This window comes from Onychostruthus taczanowskii, unplaced genomic scaffold (assembly GCF_017590055.1).
Source record: "Onychostruthus taczanowskii isolate IOZ18803 unplaced genomic scaffold, ASM1759005v1 scaffold25, whole genome shotgun sequence".
In the NCBI taxonomy this organism is placed as follows: domain Eukaryota; kingdom Metazoa; phylum Chordata; class Aves; order Passeriformes; family Passeridae; genus Onychostruthus; species Onychostruthus taczanowskii.
Genome location: NW_024499796.1, coordinates 677,515 through 693,994, shown reverse-complemented (window position 1 = coordinate 693,994; position 16,480 = coordinate 677,515). Strand labels below are relative to the sequence as shown.

At 59.7% G+C, this 16,480-nt stretch overlaps 2 protein-coding genes across 5 annotated transcripts; one reads left to right on the top strand and one right to left on the bottom strand.

The window, feature by feature from the left end:
- Positions 1-228: 228 nt before the first annotated feature.
- LOC121336971 (ectonucleoside triphosphate diphosphohydrolase 8-like) lies at positions 229-5,924 on the bottom strand. The gene is made up of 8 exons (XM_041406683.1): positions 5,635-5,924; positions 4,973-5,117; positions 4,164-4,323; positions 3,239-3,585; positions 2,480-2,740; positions 2,011-2,121; positions 1,602-1,739; positions 229-1,285 (listed from the first exon to the last, which is right to left on the bottom strand). Exons 2-8 carry the CDS (start codon positions 5,096-5,098, stop codon positions 1,076-1,078), a joined length of 1,353 nt encoding a protein of 450 aa, XP_041262617.1. The 5' UTR covers positions 5,099-5,117; positions 5,635-5,924; the 3' UTR covers positions 229-1,075.
- Positions 5,925-6,047: 123 nt separating this feature from the next.
- On the top strand, positions 6,048-16,377 carry ENTPD8 (ectonucleoside triphosphate diphosphohydrolase 8). Of its 4 annotated transcripts, none has more exons than XM_041406524.1 (11): positions 6,048-6,197; positions 6,464-6,861; positions 9,560-9,691; positions 10,115-10,232; positions 11,236-11,386; positions 11,884-12,043; positions 12,633-12,863; positions 13,362-13,622; positions 14,029-14,139; positions 14,294-14,428; positions 15,717-16,377. In XM_041406524.1, the coding sequence occupies exons 3-11, from the start codon at positions 9,572-9,574 to the stop codon at positions 15,906-15,908; spliced, it is 1,479 nt and encodes a 492-aa protein (XP_041262458.1). In that variant the 5' UTR covers positions 6,048-6,197; positions 6,464-6,861; positions 9,560-9,571; the 3' UTR covers positions 15,909-16,377. The 4 variants fall into 4 exon arrangements, with proteins under 4 accessions (XP_041262458.1, XP_041262456.1, XP_041262460.1 ...); XM_041406523.1 differs by lacking the exon at positions 6,048-6,197 and adding an exon at positions 6,275-6,326; XM_041406522.1 differs by lacking the exon at positions 6,048-6,197 and having other exon boundaries at positions 6,271-6,861.
- Positions 16,378-16,480: the final 103 nt, after the last annotated feature.

The window sequence follows — 16,480 nt, the reverse complement described above, 5'->3', positions numbered from 1 at the left end:
AGGCTCCAGCAGGCTGTGAGTCCTGCCCTGCACGTGGCTGAGCTGGTCCTGCCCATGGTCTTTGCCTTTGGTTCTGCTCATTTTAGCTGCTCTGTGGATGATTCATGCTGCTGTTGCGTTCCCACAGTGAGGAGCACACCTTTGGTGTCACTGTGGAATGCTGGGCACCTCACCACTCTCATCACCAAAATAAACATTGTAAAAGGAAGCACGTGGGGAAATGCCTGCTACTCTGCTCCCAAATTGTTGTGACTTTATTACTTCTGTCTCCCAAGTAAGGACTGGTGATGACAGAGACTCAGGGGTGAGGCAATGAATCTATGGGAGGTGTCCCTGCAGACACTGAGGTGTCTGCTGGACCTCAGAGTGGAGCCAACAGGGCACAAGGACAGGCCTTTTCCTTCTCTGAGGAGGTGTCTCAACTCACCCATCACTTGGCTGCCAATAGGACTCTCAAAAAATGTATGGGGGGCCCTGGGAGTTGCCTCTGCCATGACCCAGCAGTGTTGCCAAGTCACCCTGTGTTGGAAAGGGAGGATGACCTGTCTGCCAGGCATGGGGCATGGGGTGCAGCTGGACTGGAGAGGAACCTCATGCAGGACAGGAGGGAGCTGTGCCATCCCCCCCTCACAGGGTTTCCCAGTCCTAGGCAGAGCCCTGTCTACCAGGCCAGCGCCCCAAACATCCCCAAAGCCACGGCCCCTGGGACTGGCACTGGCCATGGGATGGGGCAGGACGTGTGTGTCCCACCCAGGGTTTCTGCTGTGGGCTGTAACCAGCTCTGTGACAGTCCCACTGCTGCCAGACCCCCTCAGTCGGTGGTCCCCAGGCCCCAGTGCTGAGCCCCTGCCCCACATGGCCAAGCCCTCCCTCCTGGACTGCAGGGAAAGGAGAGCCAGAGAGCACACAGCTATGGGGAGGGTGTTTTACAGCTGTGCCAGTTCCAGCTCACCAGGCCAGGACTCAGGGCCCCCCAGGACAAGTCCGTGGCCCCTGGGCACACAGGGGTGATGCAGCTCCTTGCAGAGGTGTGGCAGCAGGACTTGTGGCCTGGCAGCCTCTGGAGGCAGCGCTGTTACAGCTGCTCATAGCCCGAGGAGTTTCTGTGGCAGCAAGTGGCTGTGAGCAGGCAGAAGGTGAGGATGAGCATGATGGCCAGCAGAACTGTGGCTGCTATCCAGATGCTTCTCGGGAGCTCTGTGACTGCTGTGGGAGGCTCCGAGGGGATCATGTTGGTGAGATTGAGCATGTAGCCCAGAGTCCAGCCCACCTCTACGTTAGCAACCTGTGCAGACAGACAGGGAAGAGGCATGGGAAAGGCTGCAAAGTACCAGGCAAACTAGAGAAGAGCCTGCACCCCCAGGTCCTGCTTCACAACCACCATTTCTGTGCCCACCTTGCAGAGGATCCAGCAGTGACATGAAGAGGGGGAGAGCACAAAGGGCCAGGGCAGATGTGACAACAGCTTGTGTGAGCTGCCCTGGGTATGGGCATGGGGTTGTGCTGCCCTGGTATCCCCCGTCCCCAGCAGCAGCAGGGTGGGCACAAGGCACTTCAGGGCACGAAGTGTGGAAGCTGGGGGCTGCTGGACACTCTCCTACCTGCCGGATGAAGTGGATGCTAGGCCATGTTGTGACGTTGAATTTGTAGCCTTGCAGAAGGAGGGTGAGGGTGTAGGAGCTGGCTGCGCAGGCATCACGGAGCTGGGTTCTGCTTGCCCTGGGGAACAACTCCTGCACCTGCAGAGGTGGGAGAACAGGGGGAGGCTGGACACAGAGCGGTGCTGGATGTGCCCACACTGGGAAACAGCCCCTCAGTACAGCTGGGAGCAAAGACTGGAAGAGCAAAGAGACCCCCGGGGGCTGCAGGCTGCTCGCCCATCTCTCTCCAGGTGCAGAGACCTTTGTGCTCCTCCTGGCTCTCTGCAGCTGAGCACAGCACAGGATGGGCTGTGGATGAGCCTTCAGGCTGCCCAGTGCAGGTGAAATGCTCTCCTGGACAGAATCTCACCTGTCTCCAGCTGCTGTTGCATATCTGCCTGATGGTGGCATTGACCATGCTCAGGGACTGCCCTCCTGTCAGGTTCAGAAAGTGAAGGCTGTGATAAAACCCCGAGAAGGCCTGTGGGTGTCAAGACCAAAGATGACAGGTTAGTGAAGCACTCAGGCCACTGATGCCCCCCACCCCTATGCAGAGGTCCCTGTAAGGGGGACCATCACTGCAGGTGCTGGCAGTGACCCTGGGGGAGGGAGCTTGGGAATGCTGTCCACACGGACAGGGAAGGGAATGATGCTGGGAGAGCAGAGCCCTGGGGCTGCCTGGCACACAGGTCAGCACCCTCAGTGTCTCCTGACATGTGTCAGGCACAACCCAGCTCCCAGGGCTGGCACTACACAGACATACCCCTAGAGCAGTGTTCCAGGGGTTCCGCCCCCAACTCCCATAGTCCCTGCCAGGCAAGGGGACGGAGGCTGCTTACGAAGAACTGTCCCCGCACGGGGGGCTGATAGACCCCATTGAACCCGCACGGCCCCCGCGCCCTGCAGCTGAAGTTGAAGAGTCTCCGGACGGCCGTGCCACACGCGGCTGGGTCCCCTGTCCCCGTCACCGTGAGGACAGGGCCAGGGCTGGCTGAGCTTGGCGCACGCACGCAGGGGCTGTCGTAGAGCTCTGCCACGGTGATGTTCTCCTGGTACCCCTGCGGGTAGCAGGGGTGAAGGATCTGGGCACTCGAGCTGGCCTGGAGAGAGACGGAGCCATTAATGGGGCTGCAATGCCACTGAGAGCCTTCCCACAGCCCATCCCAAAAAGCAGGACTACACCCCACGAGGACTGGATGTACCCCACCTGTGAGCTCCCTGAGCAGCCCTGGCTCCCACAGCACTGGGCTCTGCCTCTGTCCCTGGGCAGTTGTGCAGGGACTGTGCTGGGAAACCTCTCTCTGGGCAGAAATGGAGCAAGGTCAAGAGAATGGTGACAGCAGAAATACCACACATACACCTGGACTCGGGGAATTACAAAAAATGCCACTGCACGTCAAGATGTGGGGAGAAGGCAGCCCTGGCTGGCAACCACCACCACCACCTTCCACCCAAATGAGGCAATTTTTTGCTTCCCTAGATAAAACCCAAGCCTCTGCCAATTCCCAACTCTTTGCCCACAGGCACGCCCAACATGGCAGGGGGAGATGTGCCACGGCACTGGGAGGTGGCTGAGCAGCCCCCGTGCCCCGTGGCACCTGGTGCAGAGCTGCCAGCAGCATCTTCAGGGCCTGGCTCTGCCCGTAGCACAGGTAGCTGTGGCTGTACAGGGAGTAGTTGGTGCCGTAGAGCCGGAAGAACACGGACGTGTTCCTGTCCTCTATGGGGACCCCGGGCTGGAAGGTGATCTGCGTCGAGGCACCGCCAAGGTCCAGAGCTCCCAGAACCTCGGCGTCCTGGGGATGTTCCCACTTCTCTGCAAACGAGAACTGGCCCAACACGCAGCGAGGGTTAGGCTGAACTGCAGGCACTCCCACTCCCTTCCCGCAAGGAGTTTGGGGCCCCAGGGGCACCTTCCACGTGCTCCTGGCTCCCTGTTTTACCCCTGCCCAGCGCCACCCCGGAGGGACGGCACAGCAGGGGATGCGTCCCCCCATTCCCCAGGGAGCTCTGCTGGCCTGCTCAGACACACCCAGGTGTCCCACCCATAGCCCCAGCCTTGCTCGCTCTGGAGCTGCACAGATACTGAAATGCAAACTGCTGCCCCAGGAGCTGTCAGGCCCCACCTGAGTGGAGACAGGAGATTGCTCAGGGACTTGTGCAGAGCTTTGGGGAGGCCCTGTGGGCACCCGAAGCTGCACATAAGGTGCAAAGAAAGAAGGTGTGAACAGATGTGGTAAGAAGAGCCAAGGAAGCTGTAACAGGGGAGACAGAGCAAAGTGTACAACCAGCATCCCAAGCTGTGAGATGATGCACATCTGGGCAGGCCTGGCTGCAAGATCTGAGCTAAGTGGGGGCCCAATTCCTCCCCCACCTCTGCACCTCCCAATGACTCTAGGGCTGCCTCAGGTGCAGGCAATCCCAACCTTTTCCTGTGACTCCTCACAGGACAATCTCCCTTCAGCCCAGAGCAGGCTGAAGACTTGGATCAGTGACGGTGCTGTGAGAGTTTGGGACAGTGACCCAGGAGGCTGGGAGAGAGGGAGGGCAGATCCTGGCACTCACCAGACACAGAGCAGGCTTCCACCTGGGACACAATGCCGGTGTCATTCTCCTTGTCTGCGGGCCACCGGTAGATGTAGAGGGACGTGTGTGTGGAGCCAGCATCAAACACCAGACCGTACTGGGGGGACAGGGGACACGGGGTCACAGCTGGCTGGGGCTGCTCGGGGCTGCACCAAGTGTCACTTCTGAGAGCTTCTCTCCTGCTTCCCCTGTACAACTGTGAGCAGCAGAGGTCTGCACATCACCCTCCCTTCAGCAGCCCTGCTCCACCTCTAACAGCCCCGGGTTCGCCACTCCAGCGAGTCACAGCTCAGGAAGGACGCGGAGGTCAGCAGGGTGAGTGACAGAGCAGGGAGGCATCGGGGCATGGCCCAGAGGGCTCAGGCTGCTCCCAGGCCTTTAGCAAATCTCACAAAACCTGACATTTTTTAGCAGAACAGCAGCAGAAAGTAGTAGGGAAGAGAGGTGTGAACCCAAGAGGTGACCTGGATGTCTGAAAACAGGGAAGAGAGTGACTGTGGTGGCAGATGGAGCAGCTGTGGAGAAGAGGCTGCACTTCTCTCTCCCCTCCTTACCAAGCAGCCAGGACTGTGGTTTGGGGGAGGCTGATCTGCCCAGTGCCACCTTGATGAGGTTAAGTCCTGAAAAGCTAGGCTGGTTATGGGGAAACTCGCAAGCTGAGAGGAAGGCAGGTCTGATGGAAGAATTCCAGGCTGAAAGGGGCTGGTGGCATTCCCAGGCTCCCCCAGGTCTCACTGGACACCTACTTTGATTCTGGTAGGAAGGACAGCATCCTTGGCCGGGACCAGGACTAGGACGAAGACGACCACCGTCAGCAGTCCCAGCACGGCCGCCGAGCACCAGCCCACCGCCCGGAGCAGGCGCGGAGACATCTATGGGCTCTGGGGAGGCCTGTAGGAAGGGATGGATTGGGGAGGGGTCACTGGGGAGGGATGGTCTTTGGGAGGTTTGCACGGAGGCGTGGTCTCTAGGAGGAGGGTCTGCAGAGAGGGACTGTGGGCAGGGGCGGCTTTTGGGCGGAGGGTGTGTGCGGAGGGAGGGTCTTTAGGAGGAGAGTTTGGGGGAAGGGATGGTCTTTGGGAGGCGGGTCTGTGAGGCGGGATGGTGTTTGGGAGGAGGATGTGCAAGAGGGATAGTCTTTGGGAGGATCTACGGGACGGGGATCTTTGGGAATGTCTGCGAAGAGGAAGGGACTTTGCCAGAGGAGCCCCAAGCCGCCTGCCTCTGCCCGGAGCCTCCAGCGCCTCCGGGGGCCCCCTTCTCCCTGTAGCTCGTGGTCCTCCCCACCCCCAAGTGACCCCTGGGACACGAGCTGGGCCAGGGGGGAGACTATGAACTTGTCGGGCCCCGAACGCCGGGAAGGGGCAGGGGCGAAGCTCCCGCCTGCCGCGGTCCGACCGTCCCGTACCTGTGCCCGGAGCCCTCTCCGTCCCTCCGTGGGGCGGCGATCGGGCCACAGCCCGTTCGTTCCCCGCCGGCCCCGGGCCCACGCCGCCCCGGCAGAGCAGATCGAAGCGAAAGCGAAGCTGAGCCGCTCTCGGACGTCCGGGTCCGGCCCCGGCCGGGGCGGGCTCTGGGCGCTGCCGCGGGCGGAAAGAGCGGGGAGCTCGGGGCTGCCGCTGCCCTCACCGGACACCCGGCCCCGGCCTGCCTGCTCCCTGCCTGCTCCCTCCCTGGCTGTACCCTGCCTCTCCCTTCCTGCTCCCTCCCTGGCTGTACCCTGGCTGCTCCCTGCCTGGCCGTACCCTGCCTGTCCCCCTGCCTGCTCCCTCCCTGCTTGTCCCCTCCCTGTACCCTGCCTGCTCCCTCCCTGTTCTCTGCCTCTCCCCTGCCTGCACCACGTTCCCGCACTCTGCCTGCTCCCTGCCTGCGCCTCTGCCCTATCTGCCGGTACGTCTGCCTGCATCTCTGCCCGTACCCTGCCCGCTCCCTGCCCGCACTCTGGGAGTGCGGGACTCTGGCCATGGACAGGTGCTGGCCACGGGGACAGACAGGACCCTGGCAATGGGGGTGGCTCCCTAACCGTGGGGACAGTTCGGTGCCTGCCTGTGGGGATGGATCCCACGTGGATGGCTGTGGGGACAGCTCTTCACCTGCCAGGTCCTTCCTGTTTCTGTCCCGAGCACCGCTGCCAGCCTGGCTCGGCCTGCAGCAGGACAGTGGGGGTCCCGCAGAGCCGGGTGACAGCAGGGTGACAGGGAAGGAAGGCTCGGCCCCTCACGGCGTTTGTGCCACAGGTCTGGCAGGGGTATCTGAGGCTCCCGGAGCTCAGCTGCTGCCTCCGGCGCCAGGTGCTGGCAGGCTCCGGGGGAAGGGGCTGCCTGGGATCTATCGGTGCCCTCGCTGATCTTCGCGGGCAGCGCAGCACCCCCGCTCCCGGGCTGAGCGCGCCAGGCTGTGCCGCTCCTTCAGCAGCGAAGCGGTTAATCCCGGATGCTCTTTCCACCCCGGCTCTCCAGCCCCAGCCCCGCTGCCTCCCGGACAAGCGCTCTCCTGGGCAGGTTGCTGGTCCGGGGCCAAGGGGAGGGCCACGGCGGCGAGGCAGCCTTTGTCCCAGGAGCGGGCTCCCAGCTCCAGGTACGCGCTGAGTCCGGGGCGAGCGCGGCGCAGCCGGAGCGGCGGCCGGAGCCAACGGGTGAGCCGCGGCAGGCGCGGGGGGAGCGGGCCCGGGGCTGCTGCCCCTCCATGCAGCTGGGCTGGGAGCGGGCCCTGGGCTGCAGCGGGGGCGGTGCTGGGGGGAACACGCTCCGTGAGCCGGTGGGGGAGGACGAGAGGGCCGGGGCGGCCACTCGCCGCACGAGGTTCCCAGGTGCGGGGGGCAGAGGGGCACGGAGGGCACAGGGACCAGGCGTGGAGGGCACTGCCAAGCCCCAGCGCTGGTGGGAGGTGGGATGCAGGGAACTGCTCTGCCTGGCAAGGATGCTCCTGGCATCCACAGTCACCCTCTCAGAACCTTCAGAGCTCTTTTGGCTTTCAAATCCCAGATATGCCTGGTGGGAATTCAGGCCCCCATTGTCCTGAGCAACAGGCAATTTAGATCCAGCAGTGGCTCTGAGCCTTTGCCCCACTTTTTGAGGCTCTGCTCCCTTTGCACAAGGGATGCTGCAAGTGAGGGATGTCCCACAGGTGTTTGTCAAGCCCTTTGTCATGGCCAGCCCTACACAAACAACTGCAGCCCTGCTCCAGCTGCTGGGCACAGCTGGAAAATTTCCACACCTGGAAATGGGCAGGCACCGTGCAGCGTCGTGCCTCCTCTGCAGCTCTGGAGGCATCAGCACCACTCCTGTCCTGCTGCTCCTGATCCTACATGGATGGTAGCAGGTACTGGAGCTAGCCAGCCCCAGGATGCCACAGAAAGCCTGGTCAGATAGATCAGCTTCTCACCTTGTTTCCCACCCTCTGAACTCCCTTTCTGTGCCCTGTTCTCCTGCCTGGGAGAGCTGGCTCTGTGCTGCCTTTGGGTGTTGCCCCCTGTCCAGTCAAAACAGGAATTAGTCCCTAGCAGAGCAGGAGGAGCCCATTTCCCACCCTCTCCTGCATGCAGCACAGTGCAATTTCTCACCAATTCGTGTCCTTCCATTTCACAGTGCCTGGGACAGAATTTTCCAGGATGTAGGCTGGGCTGCAGACTTTTCCCATTGCTTTGTTTGTTACCTGGAGCAGATGAATCACATCCCAACGGCACAGTTATAACTGGGCAAACCCCAGCAGGGCTGGTAGGACTGCAGATATGACAACTGGGGACATAATTAAGTGGTTATCTTGGTGGTACTGGGTTAATGATTTGAGTCTGAGATCACTTTGAATCGATAACCACTTTAATATCTCAAAGAGGTCCTTAATGATTCCCTGTTTCTATGACAGGGATTTATCAGTTGATTCTATACTATTTCTTCATAGCCATTGAAGAGGGAAGGCTACTGGCTATAGGACAAGGTCTGATAAGGGATTTTGATGGCCCCATGTCCCATGACATGGACCCAAAGAACAGCTGCTGTTCATTGTTGTGCATCTCATGCTATGCAGGAGATTGGTCACCCTTGTTCATTGCCAGAGATGCTGACTCCAAAACAAAGGAATCAGCATCTCCTTTGACCTTGCCAAAGGTCTTTCCACTGACCTGGGAAAAGGGCAGGGGAATTTCTCAGGGATTTTATGCACTCACAGGAGAATTGTGTAGCCAAGTGATAGCTCCAGGTTCCACCCAAAGCACTGGTGGGGTTAAACCACACCTCTGGTGCCCAGGGCTCTCAGGCCATCCACAGTATCTAGCTGGAGTGTGAAGCGAGGTCAGCCTCAGCAGGATGCAGCAGGCATCCTGCCTGTGTGGCTCAAGGCACCAGGCAGGGCAGTGCAGGAGGAGGAGGGAGAGCTGTGCATTTCAAAAAGCACATCTGGACCAGCTGTGAGGTGCTGAGCACATGGATATCTCAGCTGCCATATGCAGAGGCTGTCACAGAGAACCAGACTCTTTGCTTTGCTGCAATTTCTTAGGAGTGTCTGGGGGCTGTTTCTGCTGGGAGCTGAGCTCTGGATGGACAAGTGGGAAGTGCTCCAGTCCCCAAGGGCAATCGCTGTGGGCATTCCAGCCTGGCTGTGTGCCCAGATAAGCAGGAGCTTCCTGCCTCTGCCTTTCTGCCTGCCCTTGGGGCTGCAGGAGGGTGTGGGTATCACAGCAGGCATGGACACTGCCCCTCTGCATCTCTTACATGCTGTGGCATCAGCAACAGCTGGGTCAGGCAGGAGACACAGCTGGAGATGCTGTTTCCCTGCCTGGGGCAGAGAGGACCCTCTCAGGGACAATCTGGGCCTGCTGGGCAACAGATGTGACCTGGTCCCAAGTGCTGTGGGATGGGTTTTGAGGTGGCAACATGTGGGTACTGGAGGGATGTGGCTCTGTGCCCCGCAGCGGATGGTCACACTGATACCCTGCCAGGCCACGATCCTGCTTCCAGCTTCGAACTCCATCTAGCCGTGTCTGGGCTTCCCCCAGTGATGCTGCTGTGAAGGAAGATGCTGACTTGGCAGCCAGGGAACAGCTTGAGCAGGGCTGGGGTCCAGGCACAGAGGGACCTGAGGGGCTGTAGGTGAGAAGGCAGGGCTGAAAAAGCTGTACTGAAAATCCTCCAAGGAGGGAGTGCTCAGAATGGCAGAGTGTCCCAGCCCTGAGGCTGCCAACAACTCAACTGGGATGGGTCCAGAGGAGCTCGTGGATATTATCCTCTTCCATGCTAAGAGCAGCCATGCACCAGAGGATGGCTTCATTGTCAGGAAGGGGAAAGTCCCGTACCCATCCATGAGGTGTGAGCTGGGGGCTGGGGCTGTCCTTGCAGGTTGGAGGAGGAATGGGCTCCAAAGCCAAGGCCATTGCTGGTCTCCTGGCAGCCACCTGTGTCTGCAGCGTCATCGCCCTCATTCTGAGCGTCGTGAATGTGAAGGATGTGTTTCTGCCCCCCAGCACCAAGGTAGGGTCCTCGGGAGGAGCACAGCTCTCACTTGGCTGCTGGCTACCGTTGGGTGTTGGGTTGTGCCTGGGTTTCAGGCAGGCTGTGCTGTTTGCCACCAACATGGGGACAACACCCTGCACAGACAGGAGCGGGTCTGGATGAGTTTGGTCACTGTGCCTGGCCCCACAGCACATGCAACTTTTTCATCCCAAAGCAGTGCTAGCTCCAGGGGCTTGGGATGGATCCTTGTCCCCAACACAGCTGGTAACTGCAATGCCACTAGACTTTTTCTGTCCTGGTGACCACCAGTCTTGTTTGGCCACTCGAGGCTCCCCTGCCCACCGGGAGCTGCGATGGCTCTCCTGGAGCTTCTCTCACTCACTCTGCAGCAGGTGACGCTGGTCTCCTCCCCTGACACCCCGTGTCCCCTCTCCTCCCCAGTACGGTCTGGTGTTTGATGCTGGCTCCACACACACGTCCCTCTACATCTACCGGTGGCCTGCGGACAAGGAGAACGACACTGGCATTGTGTCCCAGGTGGAGGCCTGCTCTGTGTCCGGTGAGTGCCAGGATCTGCCCTCCCTGTCCGTGCCCAGCTCACCCGGGGCTGGCCAGCCAGGGTGCTGCCCTGTGTGGCTGTTCTCCACACCAAAGCTGATTCATGCTAGGTGTGATAAATGCTAATTTATTTATCAGGCATTTCTAAATACCCACAGAGGCGTGTATTCCTATTGCAGAAGTGCTGTCTGGCTTTGGCACAAGGACAAGTCTCTCTGGAGGAAATGCCCCCTCTAGAGCGCAGATCTGGGAGCAGATAAATGGTACATGAAGCCAGGCTGGGGCTAGCAAAGGCCACCAAGCCAGGGCAGAAGTGCCTGGGCAAGGGAAGGAGGGCTCAGAGCTCACCTTGCCCTCATGTCCCGCTCGGCAGCGGCAGCGTGGCAGTTACTGGTTAACTGCAAAGGTCTGGCGAGGACAAAGTGTAACGCAAGGGCTGCTTGGGCTAATGGCACTCATCAGTCAAAGCTCGCGGGAAGATAAAGAGTGAGATTTCCACCCCAGAGCCTGTCCCTACCGACTGCAGGACCATGCCGGGTTCTCAGATCCAGTGCCAGCCTCCGAAAATAGAGAGGCTGTGCAAGGTCACCTCAGTGTGCCTATCAGCTACATGTGCCCTTGCAGCAGGGTGCAGTGCACCCTACCCCTTCCTCAGGGAAATGGGGAACAGTTGTGTTTGTCCCCAGATCCTGCAGGACTGACTGGCCGTGCCCAGCACTTCGACCTCCCGATCAGACGCGTGCTCAGCATCCCCAGCCCGCAGCCCTCCCGCTCTGCCCGCAGCAGGAGCTCCTGCGGCTCCTGGGGCGTGTGACCATGCCACAACCGCAGCCTCCTGGCGGGACAGCTCACAGTACGCGTCAGGGCTGGACCTGGCAAGGCCGGGACTACCTGGGGCAAACAACAAAAAAGCTCAGTGGGATTCCTGGGTGGACGCATCCCCTGCTGTGCCGTCCCTCCCGGGGTGGCGCTGGGCTCTCTCCATCACCGGTTCCCTGTGGCAGGACCCGGCATCTCCAGCTACGCAGACGACCCCGCGGGGGCTGGCGCCAGCCTGAAGCCTTGCCTGGACAGGGCCATGAAGATCGTCCCGGCCGAGCAGCAGCGGGAGACCCCCACGTACCTGGGGGCCACGGCCGGCATGCGGCTGCTGAGGTACCGGCACGGCCGGGCCGGCGCCTGCCGCCCTTCCCGGCGCTCCTGCGCCGCGCCGGAGCCGGGGCTGGCACCGGGGCACACGGGCCGGGCCACAGGGCTGCTGCCCGGCCAGGCCGTGGGGATGGGCAGAGCGGCCGTGCCCGCGGTGCCACGGGGCGTCCGGGAGAGCCGCTGGCCGTGCCCGGGGGACGCGCCCGGCCCTCTGCAGCGCCAGCCTGGCAGCAGCCGCGGAGGGGCCGAGCCCCCTTTGCCAGAGCGGCGTGAACTTTCTCAGGGCTCCAGCAGAGCCTGCGGGCAGCGTTTTTAGGGAGATTCCCAAGGCCCCGGGCGAGGGCTTTGGGGGTTGCAGGAGCCACCTGCAGGCAGGGAAGTGCTGGAGAGATGTCTCGGAGCAGCTCCTTGGCAGGGCACGGCAGCCTCTCAGTGGCAGCCCGGCTGCCAGAGCTGCCAGCCAGGGCCTGCAGCACCTGAGGTGTTTGTGCCTTTGCTGGCAGGGAGGAGAACAGCAGCAAGGCCGAGCAGGTCTTGGCCGAGGTGTCCGAGGCCATTGGGGAGTACCCTGTGGATTTCCGCGGAGCTCGGATCCTGACGGGGAGCGAGGAGGGCTCCTTTGGCTGGATCACTGTCAACTACCTGCTGGAGACACTGGTCAAGGTGCAGCTGGGGAGAGGGCAGGGGAGGGGCAGAGGGGAGAACGTCCCTGTCTGAGCTACAGCCAGCTTTCCTTATTTGCAGAGGAGGGAGGCATGGAGCTTTGGGGCACTGGTCGCCCGGCCAAAGGTCCCCTGTGGTCGTGGGCTGCAGATTCCTCCCCATTAATGTGATTAACAGGGTCTTTGTGTCCAGCTCAGCCTGGCCCTGGGCTCTCGTCTGCTGACACATGGGTGGATTTTGGGCTCCCAGGGATATGGCAGCGGGATCAGCCTCCGGGAGACGGAGTTCCTTTTTCCCTGCTCCAAGTGTCTGGGTCCCAGCAGATGTGCAGCGGCCAAGAGGCGGCACCTCGGTGCTCCCTGGAAGTGTCCTGCTCCAAGTGTCTGGGTCCCAGCAGATGTGCAGCGGCCAAGAGGCGTCACATCAGTGCTCCCTGGAAGTGTTTGTGGGTTGAGGAGGATGTGGGCAGGCAGGGGTAAAACAGGGAGCCAGGAGCACGTGGAAGGTGCCCCTGGGGCCCCAAACTCCTTGCGGGAAGGGAGTGGGAGTGCCTGCAGTTCAGCCTAACCCTCGCTGCGTGTTGGGCCAGTTCTCGTTTGCAGAGAAGTGGGAACATCCCCAGGACGCCGAGGTTCTGGGAGCTCTGGACCTTGGCGGTGCCTCGACGCAGATCACCTTCCAGCCCGGGGTCCCCATAGAGGACAGGAACACGTCCGTGTTCTTCCGGCTCTACGGCACCAACTACTCCCTGTACAGCCACAGCTACCTGTGCTACGGGCAGAGCCAGGCCCTGAAGATGCTGCTGGCAGCTCTGCACCAGGTGCCACGGGGCACGGGGGCTGCTCAGCCACCTCCCAGTGCCGTGGCACATCTCCCCCTGCCATGTTGGGCGTGCCTGTGGGCAAAGAGTTGGGAATTGGCAGAGGCTTGGGTTTTATCTAGGGAAGCAAAAAATTGCCTCATTTGGGTGGAAGGTGGTGGTGGTGGTTGCCAGCCAGGGCTGCCTTCTCCCCACATCTTGACGTGCAGTGGCATTTTTTGTAATTCCCCGAGTCCAGGTGTATGTGTGGTATTTCTGCTGTCACCATTCTCTTGACCTTGCTCCATTTCTGCCCAGAGAGAGGTTTCCCAGCACAGTCCCTGCACAACTGCCCAGGGACAGAGGCAGAGCCCAGTGCTGTGGGAGCCAGGGCTGCTCAGGGAGCTCACAGGTGGGGTACATCCAGTCCTCGTGGGGTGTAGTCCTGCTTTTTGGGATGGGCTGTGGGAAGGCTCTCAGTGGCATTGCAGCCCCATTAATGGCTCCGTCTCTCTCCAGGCCAGCTCGAGTGCCCAGATCCTTCACCCCTGCTACCCGCAGGGGTACCAGGAGAACATCACCGTGGCAGAGCTCTACGACAGCCCCTGCGTGCGTGCGCCAAGCTCAGCCAGCCCTGGCCCTGTCCTCACGGTGACGGGGACAGGGGACCCAGCCGCGTGTGGCACGGCCGTCCGGAGACTCTTCAACTTCAGCTGCAGGGCGCGGGGGCCGTGCGGGTTCAATGGGGTCTATCAGCCCCCCGTGCGGGGACAGTTCTTCGTAAGCAGCCTCCGTCCCCTTGCCTGGGGCAGGGTAAAGGCAGAGACTGGGAGTCTCCTCTGCCACTGAATGTGGAACAGGGTGGGGAGAGAGGGATCCTCGGAGCTAGTTCTAGCTGCAAACCTCTTCTCTGCTCAGAGTGGCTTCTGCCTCCTGCCGTGTCCCAGCGTTCCCTGAGGGAAATGGAAAGATCTTATCTGAGGGAGCCTGTCCCAGCTAGCTCAGAGTGCCAGAGCAGCCCCAGGGTTGTGAGCCTGCTCTGAGACTTTCTGGTAGACCGTCAAGGAGGTGTCAGATGCAGAACCCTGGGAATTACTTGGGACTCTCCCTGAGCAAGGGGGGCCCCTGGGTTTTTTCTCACGTGAGGAAGGAATTGTGTTTTCCACCATGCTCCCTTGCCCCCCAGGCTTTTGCTGGGTTCTACTACACCTTCAACTTCCTGAACCTGACCCACCAGCAGTCTCTGAGTGAAGTCAACACCACAGTCCTGTCCTTCTGCAGGAGGAACTGGACAGAGGTGAGAGCCCTGTGAAGGGCAGCCAGGAGTCTTGTGCTTATCCTGTCCCAAATCTCTGCCCTTGGAACACAAGCTCTGCTGTTCCCTGGGCTAGGGAGGTTTTCTGAGCCTCTCTTACATTCCCTGTTGCACTCTGTCCCCAATGGCCTCACAGCTGGTGCAGAGCTTCCCAAATGATTTGAAGTACCTGCACACCTACTGCTCCGTGGCCTTTTACATCCTGACACTGCTGCTCGATGGCTACAAGTTCAACGAGCACACCTGGAGCAACATCCACTTTAGCAGGCAGGTAAACACGTGTGGGCAGCAGGAAAGGACGGACTTGTTCAGGAGCAGCATCTCTGGAGTCCTCTGTTCTTGCAGTTAGTTTGGCGGGGGCAGCCCGGGGAGTTCCTGGAGGGCCCCATAAGCTGTGAGTTGGCTGGCAGCAGCCGCAGGCAAGGAGACTCCACACGGCTTCTGAGGGTGCTCATTACATGGGCGTTTATTGGGGATCCCACCCCCAGGAACAGCATGGCTACTGAGGGAGAAGGGGGGAAGGGGGAGGGAGGGGGAGAGGGAGAGCCTGGGGAGAGAAGGGCCAAGAGGGCATCTGTTTTCCCTTGCACAGCTTAAGAGAGAGATTCAAAGTGAGCACAGAATAACACTTGGGCCAATGGGATTACAGATACAGGATGGTTCAGGGCAGGACCACAGGCTTGGAACAAATCGTGCATTTTGGAGGGGTGAGACAGAGCATACCATTTAACTAAAATGCAACACCACATTCTGTGCCAGAGATGTGTCCCTGTTTCATGGCTGCTCCCCAGGGATCCCAGGAGAGCTTTGCTCTCTTAGCCAACCCCAAACCTCTGACCCAGCTAATTTCCTTGCTGTGAATGTAACTGATTTTAGGGGGTTGGAGAAAAGCAGAGCAGGATTTGGCCACTTTGGTCTCTGATGTTATCAGAAAGGTGATGGTGGCCCCATGACCACTTTGAACCAGAGTATGGTCTGACCAAAATATTTCCAGGATGAGAGGAGACAGCCTCAGGTTATGCCAGGGGAAGCTTAGTTAGGTACTAGGAATGTTTTTTTTTCTTGGAAATGAAATGGTCAGGCTTTGGAACAGGCTTCCCGGGGCACTGGTGGAGTCACCATCACAGGAAGTGTTCAAACAACATGTGGATGTGGCACTTGAGGACACAGCTTAGTGATGAACTTGGTGGTGGTGCTGGGCTGACGGCTGGACTTGATGACCTGAAAGGTCTCTTCTGACCTTACTGATTCTACAGCCAAATTAGATGGACTACAGGGATGAAGGAAAGCCCAGATCCAAAATCACGTGCAGGTCACAGAGGCACACCTGGATCAGAGCAGTCATCCATGTTCAGCTGTCTCTTAGCCCTGGGGGAGAGGGGACAGGAAAGCTCTTTGTGCAACTGCTGCTGGCAAGATCAGGTTCACCACAGCCTGGTCCCCATGTGAAACAGCAGCTGAGACAGCTCACGGGAGAGGTGCCCCTCAGCCCCTCACACCAAGCTGCTGGTGCCTGGGAGAAGTGCTTTTGGATGATGCCCTGTGCTGTCTCCCCCCAGGCAGCAAACACAGACATCGGGTGGACACTGGGCTTCATGCTGAACTTGACCAACATGATCCCTACTGAGGCTCTGCAGCATGTCAAGGGCCACCAGCCCGGCCTGTGGGCAGGGGCCGTCTCCTTCCTTGTACTGGCCATCGTGGCAGGCCTGGTGGCTGTTTTCCTACACTATTTCTGGAAAACAAAGTAGCTCCCAGCCTCCTGACTAGAGGCATGCTAGGCATCTTGCCTACTAAACCAGGCAGAGAAGAGGTGGAAAATGGAGAAGAATGAAGGCATTAGACCACCTCCATCGCTCAGGAGATCTGACTGGGTCATCTCTGTGAATGTAGAAGATGACTTGATCTCTCTCCAAGAGGAAGACTCCTTTAATCTGACTGCCAAAATCTCACTGAGACTTGCTGGCGGGATGAAGCCAAAAAAATCAAACTAGAAATAAAATCGGTTTTGTTTTTCAAATACGAATGTCACTGCTCAGCCTAGCAGTTTCCTTGGCATTCCCAGTCCTGCTGGGCTACTCTTCCAACAGTCCTGGGAGGCAACTGGCAATGGAGAGCAGTGCTGGACACCTAACTCTTGATTAGAGGACTGACATCATCTGTGTCCTGCCCTGTGCAAGATGTGCAATATTTTTGTGGTATGTGACAGAATCTCTTCCCAAAGACACTGTCAGCTGTTGTTAAAAATACTTACTGGCATATCTCAGCAGAAAAACACAAGTGGAAGTTGATTTAAGAGTTGCCAACTCTGGCTCAGGGTTTA

What these genes read in the sequence shown, in the direction of transcription:
- LOC121336971 (XM_041406683.1), bottom strand. Translation starts at nt 5,098, where the DNA reads ATGTCTCCGCGCCTGCTCCGGGCGGTGGGCTGGTGCTCGGCGGCCGTG. An exon ending in TCCTTCCTACCAGAATCAAA is followed by an intron (nt 4,324 to 4,972) that starts GTAGGTGTCCAG and finishes CTGTCCCCCCAG; the next exon opens with TACGGTCTGGTGTTTGATGC. An exon ending in TGCTGGCAGCTCTGCACCAG is followed by an intron (nt 2,741 to 3,238) that starts GTGCCACGGGGC and finishes GTCTCTCTCCAG; the next exon opens with GCCAGCTCGAGTGCCCAGAT.
- ENTPD8 (XM_041406524.1), top strand. Translation starts at nt 9,572, where the DNA reads ATGGGCTCCAAAGCCAAGGCCATTGCTGGTCTCCTGGCAGCCACCTGT. An exon ending in GCAGGAGGAACTGGACAGAG is followed by an intron (nt 14,140 to 14,293) that starts GTGAGAGCCCTG and finishes ATGGCCTCACAG; the next exon opens with CTGGTGCAGAGCTTCCCAAA. An exon ending in ACATCCACTTTAGCAGGCAG is followed by an intron (nt 14,429 to 15,716) that starts GTAAACACGTGT and finishes GTCTCCCCCCAG; the next exon opens with GCAGCAAACACAGACATCGG.